Here is a 16,824-nt window from a genome sequence, read left to right as displayed (position 1 = left end):
CTATAATTTTTTTTTCTTTTGTTCCAAAATGTTATGCATAAGTACGAAGTTCTATGTTTTGACGAAAGTCAATATGTCTCGGTTGAGACTTAGTTTTGTTTTACTTTATTTAGCTAAGGCAAAAGTATTATATTCTTTAAGTATAAAAGCTAAGAACAAGCATTTTCTGTTGGTCGAAAGACTAATTCTGTTATGTTAAAGCCAAAAATTGGCCGAAGATAAAAATAACTTCGTATTCTTGTATTAATAAGAATTTTAGTTTCAGTGCCGCCAGCTTGGTGAAGAATGAGTAAAGTAAAAATTTATTTTCTCTTATTCATTTTATGGTAAATTGTAAAAATCATATGCATTAAAATTTTGTAAATGTACGTAAATACTTGAATGTTATGTAAAAGTAGAATTTAGTCTAGAAGCATAAAATTTTAGATGCTAAAAGTAAAATGCTCAAAAGCAATGAATTCAAAATTTAAGTATTAAACTGTAGATAAAGTCACGCTTTAGAGCGAAAGCCTGCATGTTTAAAGATGAATGAGGGGGAAGTTAAAATGAATGTGTTTTGTAGGGTTCTCCACCTACACTTGAATTTTTAAGAATGTTAAAGTAGCTCATCGAGTTGTAGAATGTCGAGTAAGGTGTGTCTATTTGGTCGTTGAATTCTAACAAATCATGGTGGTTAGGGAAAGTGTTGTAAGACTAAAACACGAATATTCCCGTTTGACACCACACATGGTGGAGAGCCAGGGTAAAGTTAAATTAATGCTTGAAAAATTGAATGAATGTGAATTAAGCAATAACTAAGGAAAACGAATCGTTTAAAAACAAAAATTTATTCAGTGTCAAGAAAGTGTAAATTATAATGTATTTAGAAAGATACTGATACTTATTCCTTCCAGATGCTGGAAGGAAAAGAACAAGATTGATTGATGAAGTCCAGGAAAAGTTGCTGTAAGAAGAGAGATTTATAAGTATCGACAGAAATTTAGTATACAATTTGTTACATAAGATTTTTTTTTGTGTAAACGAGGCTCTCGAGAGTTAGTTCAGAATTATAGAAACTTACAACAGGTCGTTTGTAGGACCTGCTTCCAAGTTTTCCAAATTCTGGCAGCGGCAAATGTAGGGTTTATATTTATTTTAACTAACATTTATTTTAAGTTTAAACTATCTTTCCTGTCAAGCCTTACTTTTCCCTGGAACTGCCAATGCCAGAGTATGTAAATTTTAGTAGAACGCGCAAGGATTCAAATTATCAGCGGAAGTATTCTGAGTTAAATAGAAAGGAAACGAGTTCGAGGTGTGCTGTTCTTACTTCACGAGCGCGGAGGTAGTTAGCCAGAAATTGAAGAACCCCGCGTTTCGGCCTGTGTGCTTGCCTTGGAGAATTGTTAATCGTTCAACACGATATTCAAAGTTTGCTGAATTAGCAGCGGTATTGTAAAACGCGGTGAGGGTAGTTACTTTTAGAGAGCCTCGTAGTTAGAGTCTTGTTAGTATTTTCTTTTCAGGTTCTTATTTTTATTTTACCGCCGAGTTGGCGTAGTTTGTGAGCGTCAAGAGCACGCAATTGTAACTTCTTAAGTTGAATAAAAAGGGACTTAAACCCTTAGCAAGAGTCTGTCATTTTTCCAGTCACCTCTTGGTTGCGTGCAAGTTGGAGGCGCGCAACTCTACAACATATAGTCCGTATAGTACAAAACATCGTGGGAGAAAAGAAAGCAAAGAGAAAACATCGCAGTTCTAAAACATTGTGGCACAAAATACCGTCATCGAAACTAAAACGGTTCAAAAACTGCGCAGTTTAAAAACATCACCATCGAAATTATCGTGGTAAAAAATAAAAGTACCTACAAATCATCTCATGACGTAACATCGCTCATATGCGAAATTCAGGTTTTAAGAGCTGTAAATGCATTTTCGCATAATGATTTGGGAGAGCAAGAAAGAAAGAGGGATATTTTTATTTTACATTTCATATTTTTGAATGAACTAATAAATTTTTACTGAAAAAATAAGAAGAAAACTTACGCATTTAAAAATTGAAAATGAGTAGAAAATTAATGCAACTTTCAGCACTTAATAGAATTTTAAATTTACATATGTCAATTATAAATTAATCTTTTTTATAAAGTTTTATTCATAATTTTTCCTGAAAAATACCGCCTAAAAATGTTTAGGAAAAGATAAATAACTGCATCAGGTTACCTTTATAAAAACTGCTTAGTTAATTATGAAATTACTTTCTTTCACGCTTGTTAATCTGATATTATTTTGGTGAAAACTACATCTTCTTTTGTTTCCGTTTATTCTTAAAATGTCATTAACATTTCTTGCGCTTCCAAATCTTTATATGAATTTAAAACATGAAAAAAAAAAAAAAAAAAAAAAAAACGCATGTGTGCAATGCTATCATCATGCGATGGTTTGTAGGTGCTTTATTTTTTAGCACGGTATTTTCGACGACAATGTTTTTAAGCTGCGAAGTTTTTGAACCGCTTTGTTTTCGACGATGATATTTTGTACCACGGTGTTTTAGAATTGCGATGTTACCTCTTTGCTTTTTTTTCTCCTACGATGTTTCGTACTACGACGTTTTTGCCTTGCGCTGTTTTCTCCGCGACGTTTTCGTCCGCAATGTTTTCGGTAACGTCCAAGTCGCGATATCGAACTGAGTCTAATATGGGGTATGGTAGTCTTTCACAGTCAGACAGGTCAGGCAGCACGACAGCATGCTGGTCAGGAGGAGCTGAAGAGACCCTCTAGCAGCTGATTCCAATCCTGCAGCAGAGCAGTTTTCAATTCTGGGAGAGTTCTCCAAGGGGAATGGCTAGATGAAATTGCCCTCCCAAAAGCGTTCCAGACACGTTCTATAGAGTTATGGTCAGGAGATCTGTTTGGCCATTTCATACAACGAATATCCTGACTTTTCATGTAATCGTCAACTAGCTAACCCCTATGTAGATGAGCGTTGTCGTTCATTAGCGTCCCAAACACGCTCTATAGGGTTACGGTCAGGAAATCTAGCTGGACATTTTATGCAGCTTTTACTTTCTATGTAATCGTCGATCAGTGAGCCCTATGTGGATGAGCATTGTCGTTCAGCAACAGGAAACCAGGACTAACTGCGCCCCTGAAAAGTCGAACTTAGAGTTCTAAGATCTTTTCTCTATAGCTCATCGCAGTCAGGAAGCATTAATCAAACGCAAGCAAGGCCGTCCAATAATGCCTGCCAAAACCATTACATCTCCACCACTGTAACGATCCTTTTCCCAGATGAAGGAGGAATGGTATCCTGTTCAACACTCTCTCCAGATACAGGTACGCCGAAAGTCAGTATTCGGGCTGAATCTCTACTCACATGTAAAAATCATGGTGCTGCATTGAAGTTTGCTCCAAGGCGCATGCTGTATGCAACATACTAAACGCGCTCTCTTGTGTGCTGCAGCCAGCGGGATGCGAACAGTGAGTTTTCTGGTATACAGCCCCATCTGATGAAGCCTTCGGGCAACTGCAGACCATGATACTCGGGTTCAAGTGGCAGCATACAGCTCATGTGACAGCTGTGAAGATATAGCAGTCCTGTGTCGCCGAGCCAAATAACGATCTTCATTTGCCTCTGAGGATTTCGGTCGACGTTGTGCAGGTCTTCTCGATATGGATCCAGTGTCTGGAAAATCGAAAGTCTTCCTACAAATTGCAGACAACACCGGGCTTTACATAGAGCTCTGTGGTCACCTATACTTATGACCGAACTGCCTCCAGTCTACATACAATTTTCCATCTCCTTCTGTAATCCATACGCTCATGGCTGCTTACTTTACCTGATACATTATAAAATTTAACCAATTCTTCCGAGAAATACCGTGAATGTAGTGAAGGAGTCCGAACATACAAACCGAAACCCTTGTGCGCTTATATCCCCTCCATAATCACACCTCCGCAACCACGCACGTCTACACTTACATATTCGACTCGGCATATTTGCATAATTCTTTGGGGGCATAATCAGTTTCTTTGCCTGAATACGTTTCGTAAATTTTTTTTCGTAATTTGCAAATTCTCCTAATGTTGCACGCGACTGTATAAGGTATTTCTCCTGCTTTCCTAGCGTGCCTTCGTGGTGTAGTGGTTCTGCACGCTGGGCCGGTATTCCAGAGGTCCGTGGTTCGATTCCTGGCGAAAGCGGTTGCTACTTTTTCAATCTCTCTTGCTTCTTGCTTCCAAAAAATTCTAATGTCTCTACAAGTGTACACACACACACACATATATATATATATATATTATAAGCAAGGTTGTAAGAACAATACAAAAAAGACCAATTTTGGTCAAAATTTTTTGCCCAATGTTCTGCAAAATTAAGGAAATGAGAAGAGAAATTGTAGTAGCTCGCCAAAAAGTTACCAAAAGCTGTGGCTCCGAGAAAAATCCAACATATGCATATTCAGTAGTTTTTACAAGTTCGAATAAAAACTATATGTGAAATATTTCCGGTAATTTAAACAGAGTTTTAAAAACAAACTAAATTGAATGAAGTGACAAATTAGGCTACAGGTGAAATAAAATGTAAATTATAAAACACAGTAAAATACTAATCGATGGAACAAGTTAAAGGCAAAAAATAAAACTCAGTAAAAACCAATCGATGGAACAAGTAAAAAATATTAAAATTAAAAATTAAAAAGCGGAAAATGGTAAATTAGCTTAATTCGAGGTCCACTCTGGCTTTTCAAGGGAAATTTTCTGGGTGAACATCGAACCAAGCTAACTCCATTACGCGTTTCGCCGAAACAGACAATTGAAGCTCTGCGTTACAAAATTTTTTTAAATATATATATATATATATATAATGTTGTATATATATATTTATATATATATATATATACAGGGTGATTCTATGATTATGGGGCAAACTTGGAGGGGTAGTTGAGCGTACTAAAACATGCATTTTGTGTTTTTGTGTATAGGAATGTAGGGTCTAAAGTGACATGTTAAGGCACAAACGCAAAAAATGACACGAGAGGAAAAAGGAGTTTATTTACAAAATCAACGCAAAGCGCTTCTTTGCAACAATACAGAATTCAGAAGAAATGTTCGAAAGTACGACCACCAACAGTTATACGAACTAGAGCTGTGACTGGCCGCCAATGAGGGCGGTAGTGGGCGGGAGCAATGAGGGAGGTAGAGGGCGGTAGTGAGTCTGGCAAACTGCGATCCAATTGCATCAGCGGAAGAATTACTAGGTCCAGAATTACTTGGATGCAAATTTTGCGGGGCGATGGTGTACCAGTCCGATGGCCACCCCGTTCGCCAGATTTATCCAGCGTGGGGCCATATGAAGAGCAACGGCATCATTTAAGAGACTCACTGGATGACCTCGTTGCACGAATATCTATTGCGGTTGTATACGAAATGGCTAACATTTTTCAAAGTGTTTGACGAACTCTTCCACGACGCTATTAAGCATGTATTACTGCTGGTGGTCGCAATTTTGAGCATTTCTTTGTGAATACAATATTGCTGCAAAAAAGCACTTTGCGTTGCTTTTGAAAATAAACTCAATAATGCCCGTGTCATTATTTGCGTTCGTGCTTTAACATGTCACTTTAGACCCAACATTCCTATACAAAAAATACATGTTTTAGTATGCTCAATCACCCCTCCAAGTTTGTCCCATGGTCATAGAATCACCCTGTATGTATACATATATATATATATATATATATATACACAGTAAAAAATTTCCCTCCTTTTAATTTCCTTTTATTTTTTACAATTTTTGTTGCTAAGGCATATGAGGGTTTTTTTCTAATTTTCATTCTCTAAAGGCAGGTTTGGTACGGTGGCGCAGTGGCTAGCGCGTCGCGCAGCATCACCACAGGTCCGGGGTTCGATCCCCGGGCTGGGCAAGGTTGACTCAGCCTTCCATCCCTGCAGTGGGTCGAGGAAATGAGTACCAAGTTCGCTTGGGGGACTAAACACCAGGGGTCCCGCAACAAGCTGACCTCTTGTCCTCGCTAAGCAGCATAAGCACCCCGGAGCCCACGGTCGAGAAAGCAGATATCAGGGCACTGCCGGCCATGGCTTTCTAAGTGCTGTTTGTGCCGCCAAGTTTAGAGTTCTTAGTTTAAAGACAAATTTAGTTTTATTCCAAAAAAACTCACTGTAAAGTAGATTAGCGTCTTCTTTACTTTTAAATTAGAGTTTAGCAAAAAAGTATTAAAATAATAGAGTGATTCAATTCGCTTTGAAAAACATGTAAGCTTAATGCCCCTCCTTTACCCCTTAATAAAAAACAACAGCAAACACTTTAAAAAAACCTTTAACTGTATTTACAAAATCATCTGAAAAGAATGTAGTCTCGTTTATAAGTCAAACAAAAAACAACGTCAATCTCAGAATTATTAAACATAGGTTCACATATAAAAAAAATTAGGCATCTACCAATAACAAAGAGGACAGCAACACAGCCATTTTGGAACATTTTCAGTACCGTAATTTTGACATTATTGAAATTGCTATTTTGGATATCATTCCTAACACACAGATCTACTTTGGATATCATTCTGTTTTGCAGAATGCAAATCGACTCTCTAGAGAATCGATTTGCATTCTTCAAAACAGATTACTTTACCCGTATGGACTCAACTCGTATTTATACAATACCACCACTAATAACAAAGATAACTCGGTTTACAGTCAATTTAGAATATTTAGTAAAAAAAAAAAAAAAAAAAACCATACGAGGAAAAATAGAAAGTAATAAAGGTAGAAAACACTATAACTCTACGATGAAGGTCGATCATTGTCACAAAAAATTTCAACAAATTCCTTAATGAAAAGTCTTTCACCAAAAATATTATTAAATTAATGCACACTTTCAAAAATAAAACGTTATGGAACATTTTCAACTTTTTCAAGGAAAAATACACTGGCCACCAAATTATTAAGGCTTTAATAATTGACTTTTGCAATTACAAATTAGCTCATTTCAACACTTTGTCGATGAAGGATATCTAACATGGATTCCAGGCGTTGATGTATCTTTCGACGGTGCACTAAGAAGCGGTTGAACTTTAGCGTAATTAATATTCACATGCAGTGTTATTACTTTAGGATCCTAATTTAATTGCCATAAAAAATTAAAAAAAAAAAAAGATTCATTTGGCTTTGAATTCAGCGCAGAAGCCATTTCTGCTGCTGATTCAGAGATTATCCAAATAGCGCCTTAAATATTATAACAGGAATTCTATTACTATACCTGACTGTGCACTCATTTCAGTTTGAATGAAAACTCAACATTAAGGACAAAACGTGTATTCATCGGACAACGAGACGAGCTACATTGTCCATCCACCTTGATTTTGACGTAATTTTTAACTGCCATTCTTCCACCGTATGAAGCAACTACCGTTTATACGGACAGTTCAGGGGAACACCAGGAACAGGAAATGCTTGATGTACAATAGATGATGATCATTTAGCCTTAAAAGAAGCTTTGGATTTTACTCTTAATAATGGAAGCTACAAAGTGATTTACACAGATTCCCTCAAGTTTTCAGGCCACTCAAAGCGGCCGCACCAAACACCCACTAATCAGGGCAATAAAAATCAACTGTTATTAATTCGTGGAAGTCTGAAGCCAAAACTTAATCGGCACCAGTCTGCAATGGGATCTTGGATAATGAAACAGCTGACGAGACTGTGAAAAGCGCAGCTAAATTACACATAATGTTCAATTAATGTGCCCTTTTTGTCTAATAGCTTAAACCCAACTTGGCATTGAACTCTCTAAACAATGGCAAATTTCTTCGAACATGACCATTACAGGCAGAAAACTGCACAGTATGTATCCTAAAATCTATCAGAATTTAATTAACGGCTCTACGCAATTTACCAAATACCTAACAGAGCGTACGGTTTCCTACCTGCATCGTTTTGGCATAAAAAATAATTACCTTTGTATCTGTGGCAAAGTCGGTAGTCCTGATCTCTATTTACTCGACTGCCCATATATTAAGCAGCCATTTGAAAAGACCCTCCATGACCCACCCACATACAAGTATGGGTCAGGCACGCCAGCAAAAACAAATATGCGCTCAATCGCATAAGAGATTGCATTGCCATAGCTAAGTGTATAGCTGACAGCGTGGAATAATTCTCTGCTTCAAAAAATCATCCCTACCAACAAGAGAGAGCCGACAGCTACGTTCACTTGTACATTTCTATATTTTCCCCTTGTACTATGAATTGCCTTGTATTTTGTAGCCTTGTATTAAAGTTTTTGCAATTATATTAATAATGTATTGTTTTGTTGTATGCTTTAAATACATGGTTATACTACTTTTGTTAATTTACCAATGCATTATTCTCTTGCATGGATATATTAACTTGTAGATAACTTGTATCTTGCTTCTGGCTGTATTTGTCTAGAAAAATTTCTGTAAATATTGTCATGTCTAGATTACATTGATGTATATTCTATCACAGTTTAACGGCAATGTGTTCCAACAGACTGTATTGCTAATGTACACATAGTGTCTTATAGTGCTGTCGATTTGATACTGTTAATTAGTGGTATGCATTTTATAATTGTATTAATGTTGTGTTTATTCAAACGCTCTGTTGTAATCTCGATTGTATTTATGTATCTTGTATTGGCTATTTAATTTCCTTCCTTGCATGCAAATGGTGTAATGCACTGGCTCGAGTTGTCTACACATCTCGTCATTACTGATTGACATACTTTCCATCCTTAAATATGCATACTTGGTTTGCATCCTAAAGACAGATCGACGGACATGGTACCAGCGCAAAGTTATGAGAACGTTCTGACAATGGGGCCTTTAGCCAAAACACAACTATAACACGTTGGATGGCTTCCTTTAACGGTGGAAACGAAAGTCATGCAAAGCTTTATTGGATCAGAAATATTTTTTTTATTTTTAATTTATGTAAGTGAAGTTACAAGTTGATTATGTGTCAATACTGAAGTCAGACACCGTTCTATAGAACATGTATTCTCTAAGATACTTTTAAGATCGCCCTGTTTAAAAACTTTCCATTAATCAAAACTTTTCACTACAGTTTGCACTCTATTGATCATCCTTTAATCTATTAACACCTGCTACCTTTTTCTAAACTATTGTCTGATTTTTTGTTGCGTTCAAATTTGAATATTCCGCTCTTCAACTTATCAGCGATCCTAAATTTTCAGGAAATATGATCTCAGATTTAAAAACTAAAAATCTCTATTAATTTTCTCGAAACAGAGTAAAACCTCTTGGTTTTTATTTTTTAGAATTTATTTACTAAATGTAATGATCTGAGCTGGCGGTCCGTACGAAAATTTAGATTTTTTAATTTTTACAAAACTGATTTTTTTTATTTCAAAGTGGCACAACAGCAATATTTTCCTTATTTAAAACAGTTTTGTAATTAGAATGTTATATATCCTAGTTATATATAGTAGCTTCCAACCAACACATTTTATGCGAAAATGAATGCTGAATAAAAAAAATTATGGATATGTTGTATATAAATAGCAGGGAGTCACAGATCAGGAAAATGAAGAACATAAAATATATTTTGAAGCAATATTGTTGCAAAATGAACAAAATTTATGTTTATTGATTTTATGGTTAGAAAGGGGAAAGGAAAACACGATACAATTACAAAGAATATTTTATAAACATGCATAAAAATATAGAAGATGGGCTTGTCGGGCAATTAGACATATGTGTCGAAGAGAAAAGAATGCACTCCGAAGATTTTTAAACTATTTCCTTTTTTAAGGGGGTGGGCAATATAGGATAATGAAATAAACAGATGCATTTTGAAGTCATACAATTTTGCTAGTGTTCGGACCGGATTTTGCAAATAAGTCTTAAGACTAGATTGTATAAAAAAATGAATCCAAAGGAACTTGTACCTCACGCATTAATTGTAATTACTTTTGATTCCAAAGACATTATTCATAAAGTAAACATTTTCTTAGCTAAGATTTAAAATGCTCCTTACACTTTTTGCATAAAGACGGTCGAATACATAATCCATGACTTCCTCTAACAAATCCTTTATGGCAGTGACAACCTGGTCGACACACTCCAGAACATTCAAGGTTAGATGCTTTCAAACTGCTGCAAGTATTCCTGCACATGGGCATACAAACATAATATACTTCTCCTACAGGGCAGCTTTTCGGATCTAAAGGCTCTAAAACAAAATATACATAGTCTGTTCATGAGCTGGCTGTTTTTGTATTATTACATGAAGAGAAAAATTAATTTAAATAAATGAATGGAAAGAAAACAGATAATAGAAGAAATTTTATTCTTTTAAAAGTATCGCTACATGTCGCATTAGCAATACAGTGTACTTTCCATAAAAGAAATTTGAAGAGGATCGAAATTCGCTTCTTATAACCAAAATTGGTTCAAAATGAATATACTAGTGAATTAATGAGGGGGGGGGAACGTACTTTTCGTTAAAAAACTTACTATGCATTTATTTTTAATTCTGTTTGCCATTACAAGCTTTTCACATTTTTACAGCTTAAAGTTGGTCTTTTTATGCTTCATGTGCATTTGGTATTCTACCGACATAGTTCATCCTCTTCAAATTAGCTGTATGGAACTTCTACTGCCGTCAGTAGTTAAGAAGCTCATCGAATCATACGGATGGAAATAAAAGAATCAACCTCCAGATCGAGAAAAGATTTCATGCCAATGAACTTAAAATAAAATGCGACACTGGCTGTAAAGGACAAAACAGACTCAATAATAGGACAGGAAAAAGTGGTCGGAATGCCATAATTTCACAAAATAGTCTCACAGCTGTAGTTCCACTGAACTAACTCTATAAGTTAGTTTTATGCAGCCCTCCCTATGACATGGATCGATAATTTCTTATCCCTCTTCCTCTAACACCAAACCAATCGATAAGACTTCGACTTGCCAGTATTTTAAGGGGTATCAGCAACCCCTATACCGACGATGTTAAATTGGCCATTTTGGATGTACCTTTTCTCAAAATCTGCTGTAGATACACGCTTGAAATATTTTGTGTAATTAAAGTATACCTATCTGATTATACTAAAATGAGCTTTTGAAACATTTTGAATTTTAGAGTAATTTACAGAATATTTTGTTATGCATAGTAAAATTTAGCACACAAAATGAAAAAAAAAAAATTTTTTTTTTCTTAGTTTATCACAAAAAGCTCATTTTAGTAAATATTCGGAAACTTAATAAACAAGTCATAAAAATGTTAGGTACACTGCTTAAAAAAAAAAAAAAGGGGGGGGAACATTCCTATATCTCCCGATCTACTGGGCCGATTGACAAAATTCAAACTGCGTTCTTCATGTCTCGAAAGCGCGACTTAGGATATATATTAGATTTATATATAGCACTATTCTAACATAGGTATTTTGACACAAAATCGGACTTTTTCTGAAATAACATACCAATTTTTTTAAATATTTCGATTCTAAGACTCAAATTACGCCTAAATATGAAATTTTGTAAAATTTGGAGCAAAATTTACGGAGAAATTCACAAATTTATGTTGGCACTATTTTGTCCGTTTGCGCCAAGAATAGTTCGCTTGGCGAACTTCTTAATATATGGCAACCTAGTTTCCTTTCCCGTGAGAGGAAAAAAAGTCACCATCGTTCCTTTTTTCCAAATAATATTCTTTATATTGTATTTTTAATTATAACTTATTATTTTAAGTAATTTTTTCTTTTTCGAATTTCATTTTAATTGTTTAAGTTGCATGGTTTTTTTCGAATAACTGTTTTAAAAATTTCTATTTACCTATTCGAACTGCGTAAATAAAGGTGCAGCGTTTATTTTTTTTTTAAATAGTTTTCTTTATATATATTTTTTGTCATAGTTATTATGTTAGGTAATTTTTAAATTCTTATACTTTTATTTTAATTGTTTGTGTTGCATTGTCTCTTCAGATAATTGTTTTAAAATTTTCTATTTATTCCTTCGAAATGAGCATTTTAAATAAATTTTCCAGAATTTGATTTTATTTATTTGAATTGCGTTTCTTTCGGAGGAATACTTTGTAACCCAGATTACGATGCGTTTGAAAACTGCATATATTAAAAGAGCAAATACAGTAAAGCATAGTTAACACGCCTTTCAATGTTCCGTTCAGAAAAGATATATATAAATAAGAGAGATGTATAACCGACATTTTAACTTAGGATGACTTGCATACACTGCTTTAAACAGTTTTATCATTGTGCCCATTGCTTTACACAATTTTATCCTACATTTGGTTTCTTAAATGTTATTCATATTTTAGTCAAATATTTTACTTTTGAAATCGTAAGAATCAAATATCATAAGATTAAAAAGTTTTAAATTTAAAAAAAATACAAATACTAAATTTTACCAACAAATTTATTTTTTCTTCTCTTTTTGTTCAGGCATTCTACTTTATTCTTGCTCTTTTTCTTTAGGCATTCCGCAAGTATATTAAAAAGCATCCAACTTTTCGAAATATCTTGATATTTCTGACAATCATTTTAAATAAAGTTATCGCCTTCCATTTCATAAAAGCCCACAATACTTCCATTTCATAAAGGCCTAGCGTTAAAGTCGCTGAACACTGGTAGTTCACTCCGGGGTTCGAATCCCGGTAAACGGGCTGGTTGCATGGGTGTTTTCGTGGATTTTCTCATGTGTACCGTGTATGCCAGCTGGTTTTCCTTTGAAAGTTCTTCACAAAGGCATCCTTCCTTTTATGCAGATAACCCTGCTTTGATGCAACTTAATAATCCAATTCAATCCATTTCATCAATATTTGGTCAGAGCCTTTATCAGTCTTTAGAGGCTAAACATTTTGAAGGTATGAGATGAAAGAAAAGACTGGTTTCATCAAGAGGTTTGGGTTTATTTAGTTATGACAAAGCACACTAGGGCTATCTGCCTAAGAGGAGGGATGCCTTCGTGGAGGACTTTCTAAGGAAAACTGGCTCGCATACACATTACACATGGGGAAAACCACGAAAACGCCCATGCAGCCAGCTCGTTCGCGGGATTTGAACCTCGGACCGAACTACCAGAGTTCAGCGACTTTACCGCTCGGCCGCTGTTTCATCAGGAGGGAAAAAAACGCCTTTAGGTAACATTCACATACAATACTGGATAAACTCCTGAATCTTCAAATAATTCGACTGAGAAAATCATGGGATTCTCCATTTATGGTACGATATGATGTTCTATAACGTAATTTAAATTTATACAGCAATATAGTTTAAAACCAGTCGCTCTTCACTTTAATCTGCAATGATATCGTTTTTGTCTTTTCTGATAACACAAGCTCAATTGATGGTATTTGCTGGTGTACACGCCCAAGTGTTTTCTCTTTGAACGCCTAAATTATTTGAAGTAACCTGAAAGTATATTCAAAAGCGTCCAACTTTTTGAAACATCTTGGTATGTCTAAGAGCCAAATTTTCCCTGCAAATTTTTGCTTGCTTTTCTCCCTAATTTTCTTCTTTCCTTCTACAGTTATTTTAAGTGCTCACACAAGAAAATTAAGATTTTTCGATTGCTAGATTTTCATAAATTTTGCATTCTTGTCAATTTTTTAAAATATCAATTGCATCAATTGTGTTTCAGCTGAAGACAGCTTTTCATTTTCTAGACATTTTAACTATAAACAAAGTATAGAGCAAAGTCCAAAGGATAAATATTTTAATTAAAGGATTTTTTTGCTAAATGACAAAGAAATAAAACAGTCCAGCAGTGTTTATTCTTCACCACCGAGTAACCCGATTCTTATATCGGCTGAAACAATCTAAATCATATTAAAGATTATTGTTTTTTTATACAATTTATAACGCAAGGGAAAAATTAGCTTCTTAAAACATTTTTTCTAAGAAGATTAATATAAAAGATTATATTTATATATATATTTTTAAAGCTGGGACTTGAACCAAACTGTCAAACTTTTAAAGTTTAATTTACATGGTGGTTATAATTAAAGTTTCAATTTGAAATGGTCATAAAAGGAAAACTACCGGACCAAATGTTATCAAACTTGGGAATCGTGTAAAGGAGGTTATGGGAATTTATTTTCCGCGGAAAAAAAAAGACCACCAAAAACTCACCACCAGGGGGAAAATGGCGGTGTATACAATATTGTTAAATGAAATAAGACACGAAAACATCTGTTTAAAATGCGTTTAATATTTTCCGAAACGTGTTACAAAGCAGGTTCAATGTAGCGTCCAGCATTTTCCGAAAGTAAGTTAAATCCTGTTACTGCATTCTCGACAGCAGCTCTTAGCATATCAGGAGGAATGTTACGGACATGTCAGTGTATCACATTTTTCATTTCTGCCAAATTGTTTAGATAATCACCATAAACAGTGCTTTTGAGATAACCCCATAGCCATAGTCACAGAGTCACAGAGGTCACAGAGGTTGAGTCCACAGAGGTCATAGTCACAGTCACAGGTCACAGGTCATAGTCACAGGGCCATAGTCACAGAGGTTGAGGTCTGGTGGGAAGAGGGGAAGTGTTGGCCTATAAGACTTTCATTCGTGAAATATTGCCTAAGTAACTGTGCGACACACGTGAGGTGGGGCCCAGCCCTGCATAAAAATCGCAGTATCTAAAATGCCACGTTACTGCAGTTCATGTATCACGAAACATTTTAACATTGACTCTAAGTGAGCTGCAATCACAGTGGTCCAGCTGTCGACTGCTCTTCAGAGAAAAATGGTTCGGTTATGATACTAGCTGTCATTCAACACTAAACGGTGTGGAATGACTGCTATGCAATCGAATGCAGTAGGAGAATGCAATGGAACTAGATAGATAACATGAGAGATTTCTTTGGCCCAAATCGATTAAAAGCGTTTTGAATCAGTATCTTCATGTTTTAGTGCCGAATTCAGACTTCAAAAATTACTAATTAGAGATCTGTAAGAAAACGATTTCCAGATTGTACGCACTTGTGCGAGTGATTTGCGATCTCACATTTTCTAATCGCTAATTCGTGGTTTTCACGGACGAATTTCTCACTTACACGGATGGCGCCTTCGACTTTTATCGAATTTAACGCCTTTAAATGGTAATTTGCCTAATTCAAAGTTTCTTAAGGGTATACAACATATTAAACCCGTGTAACAAAAGGTTAAGTTAGATTCCGACCCATATTTCGTTTAACAATATTGCATATAGCGCCATTTTCCCCTGGTGCTGAGGTATCCAACTTTCTTTTTTTCGCTGAAAATAAATTCCCATGACATCCTTTACACGGTTACAAAGTTTGATAACATGTGATCCAGTAGTTTTTTTTTTTTATGACCGTTTCAAAGTGAAATTTTAATTATAACCACCCTGTATATTATTAAATTTTAATTTGAAGCTATGCGTTATATGTATACCATGCGTAAGATTTTCGCTTTTATGGAAAAAATAAAGAATCCAAGCAAATATACTTAGGATATTAGACCAAAACTGAAAAAATTTCCCCTCCCTCCGAAAATAAAATATTGAAACTTCGACCATGAATTTATTGAATTATCGAAATATTCAATTTGACTTATCTTCTAAGTCCTAGTTCCGACAACAATTCCGTCAAAAATTCCGAATTACTGAAGCTGGAGTAAAAGGTTTAGTATACATTCACTGTATGTCAATAAAGTAATAAGAGTGTAACAAAAAATAGATTATAGAATTTACGCTGATGCAACTATTTGTCTGAATGCACAACATGTAATGGAAGAGAAGGCTTGTAGAGATCTGTTTTTGACATGCCTCTAAAAGTAGATGTCATACTCCTTTTGTCTCTTCAATGTCAAAAAACTTTCCTTTGAGAGGCCTTTAGTTTTGTGGAGGAAAAAATCATAAGAAGACAAATTTGAAGAACTGCAGGACAAATGAGTACACATACTTATCTTCGGAGCACAAGCGGTTCTCCGATTGGTTATTGAATAATGAAAAGATGCATTGTCATGCAATACAAAACATTTGGAATACGTTTTCTGATTGAAAACGTAAGATTAAAAGTAATCTGCTTAATTCACAGTCATTTACAAGTCAACTACTCGGGCAATTGCAGAATCGTTTTGATCCTAAGCTTGTAAGACAAACGTAATATCACTGGATTTAAACACTTCTTCAATCTTCCGAGAACGTTCCTTCTTTAGCTCATATTCCAAGAATATTAAGTGAATACAATTATTGCAAAAGAAATTGAATATTCATTTGCACTACGGCTTGGTAGTTTACTAACAAGTTAACAAAACTTAAATTCTGCTTTTTGTGTCTAAGAATACAACAATATTTTAAATATTTACAAATAAAATATTAAATTGGAGATTTAATTGGAGCCTCACCAGTTGCCTAGCATTTGAAGATTGTTAAATACTAATTGTTTGTTGCGAAGTCTAACCGAGGCTGCATGGTTGGTTTTCGTAGTTTTCTAGGTTCTCTATGGAAGCATCTTAATCAAATAGCTCCCATGTTCTTTCTATGTTCAAATAACCAACTAACCTAGTTTAAGCGCGATTTCCAAGGGAAGTTATTAGCAAAACCCGAATACTCATTAAAAATCATGTAGCTTGCCAATCGGGAGTAACATGAAAGATACGGCGCCAATAACTGAATTGCTGTTACGGTACGCTGTTTCTAAACTTAGATGGTCATTCCTTTATTAAATAGCCCATCAGCGGCCGAGCGGTAAAGACGCTGATCATTGGTAGTTCGGTCCGAGGTTCGAATCTCGCGAACGGGCTGGCCGCATCGGCGTTTTCGTGGTTTTCCCCATGTATAACGTGTATACGAGTCAGTTTA

General features: G+C 35.2%; 1 protein-coding gene across 2 annotated transcripts in view; it reads right to left on the bottom strand.

The window, feature by feature from the left end:
- LOC118193080 (zonadhesin-like) overlaps positions 1–16,824 on the bottom strand; it is an 83,716-nt gene that overhangs the window by 11,884 nt on the left and 55,008 nt on the right. The window contains exon 14 of one of the 2 annotated variants that reach the window (XM_085809187.1): positions 10,015–10,209. The exons of the other annotated variant lie outside the window; for it this stretch is intronic. Coding sequence (XP_085665313.1) covers positions 10,015–10,209 — 195 coding nt within the window. The remainder of the gene's footprint in view (positions 1–10,014; positions 10,210–16,824) is intronic. 2 annotated transcript variants of the gene reach the window in all.

The sequence above is a fragment of the Stegodyphus dumicola genome, chromosome X2 (assembly GCF_044657685.1).
Source record: "Stegodyphus dumicola isolate Sdum_Otavi_A_Nest chromosome X2, ASM4465768v1".
Lineage (NCBI taxonomy): Eukaryota > Metazoa > Arthropoda > Arachnida > Araneae > Eresidae > Stegodyphus > Stegodyphus dumicola.
This window is presented reverse-complemented; position numbering and strand designations above follow the sequence as displayed.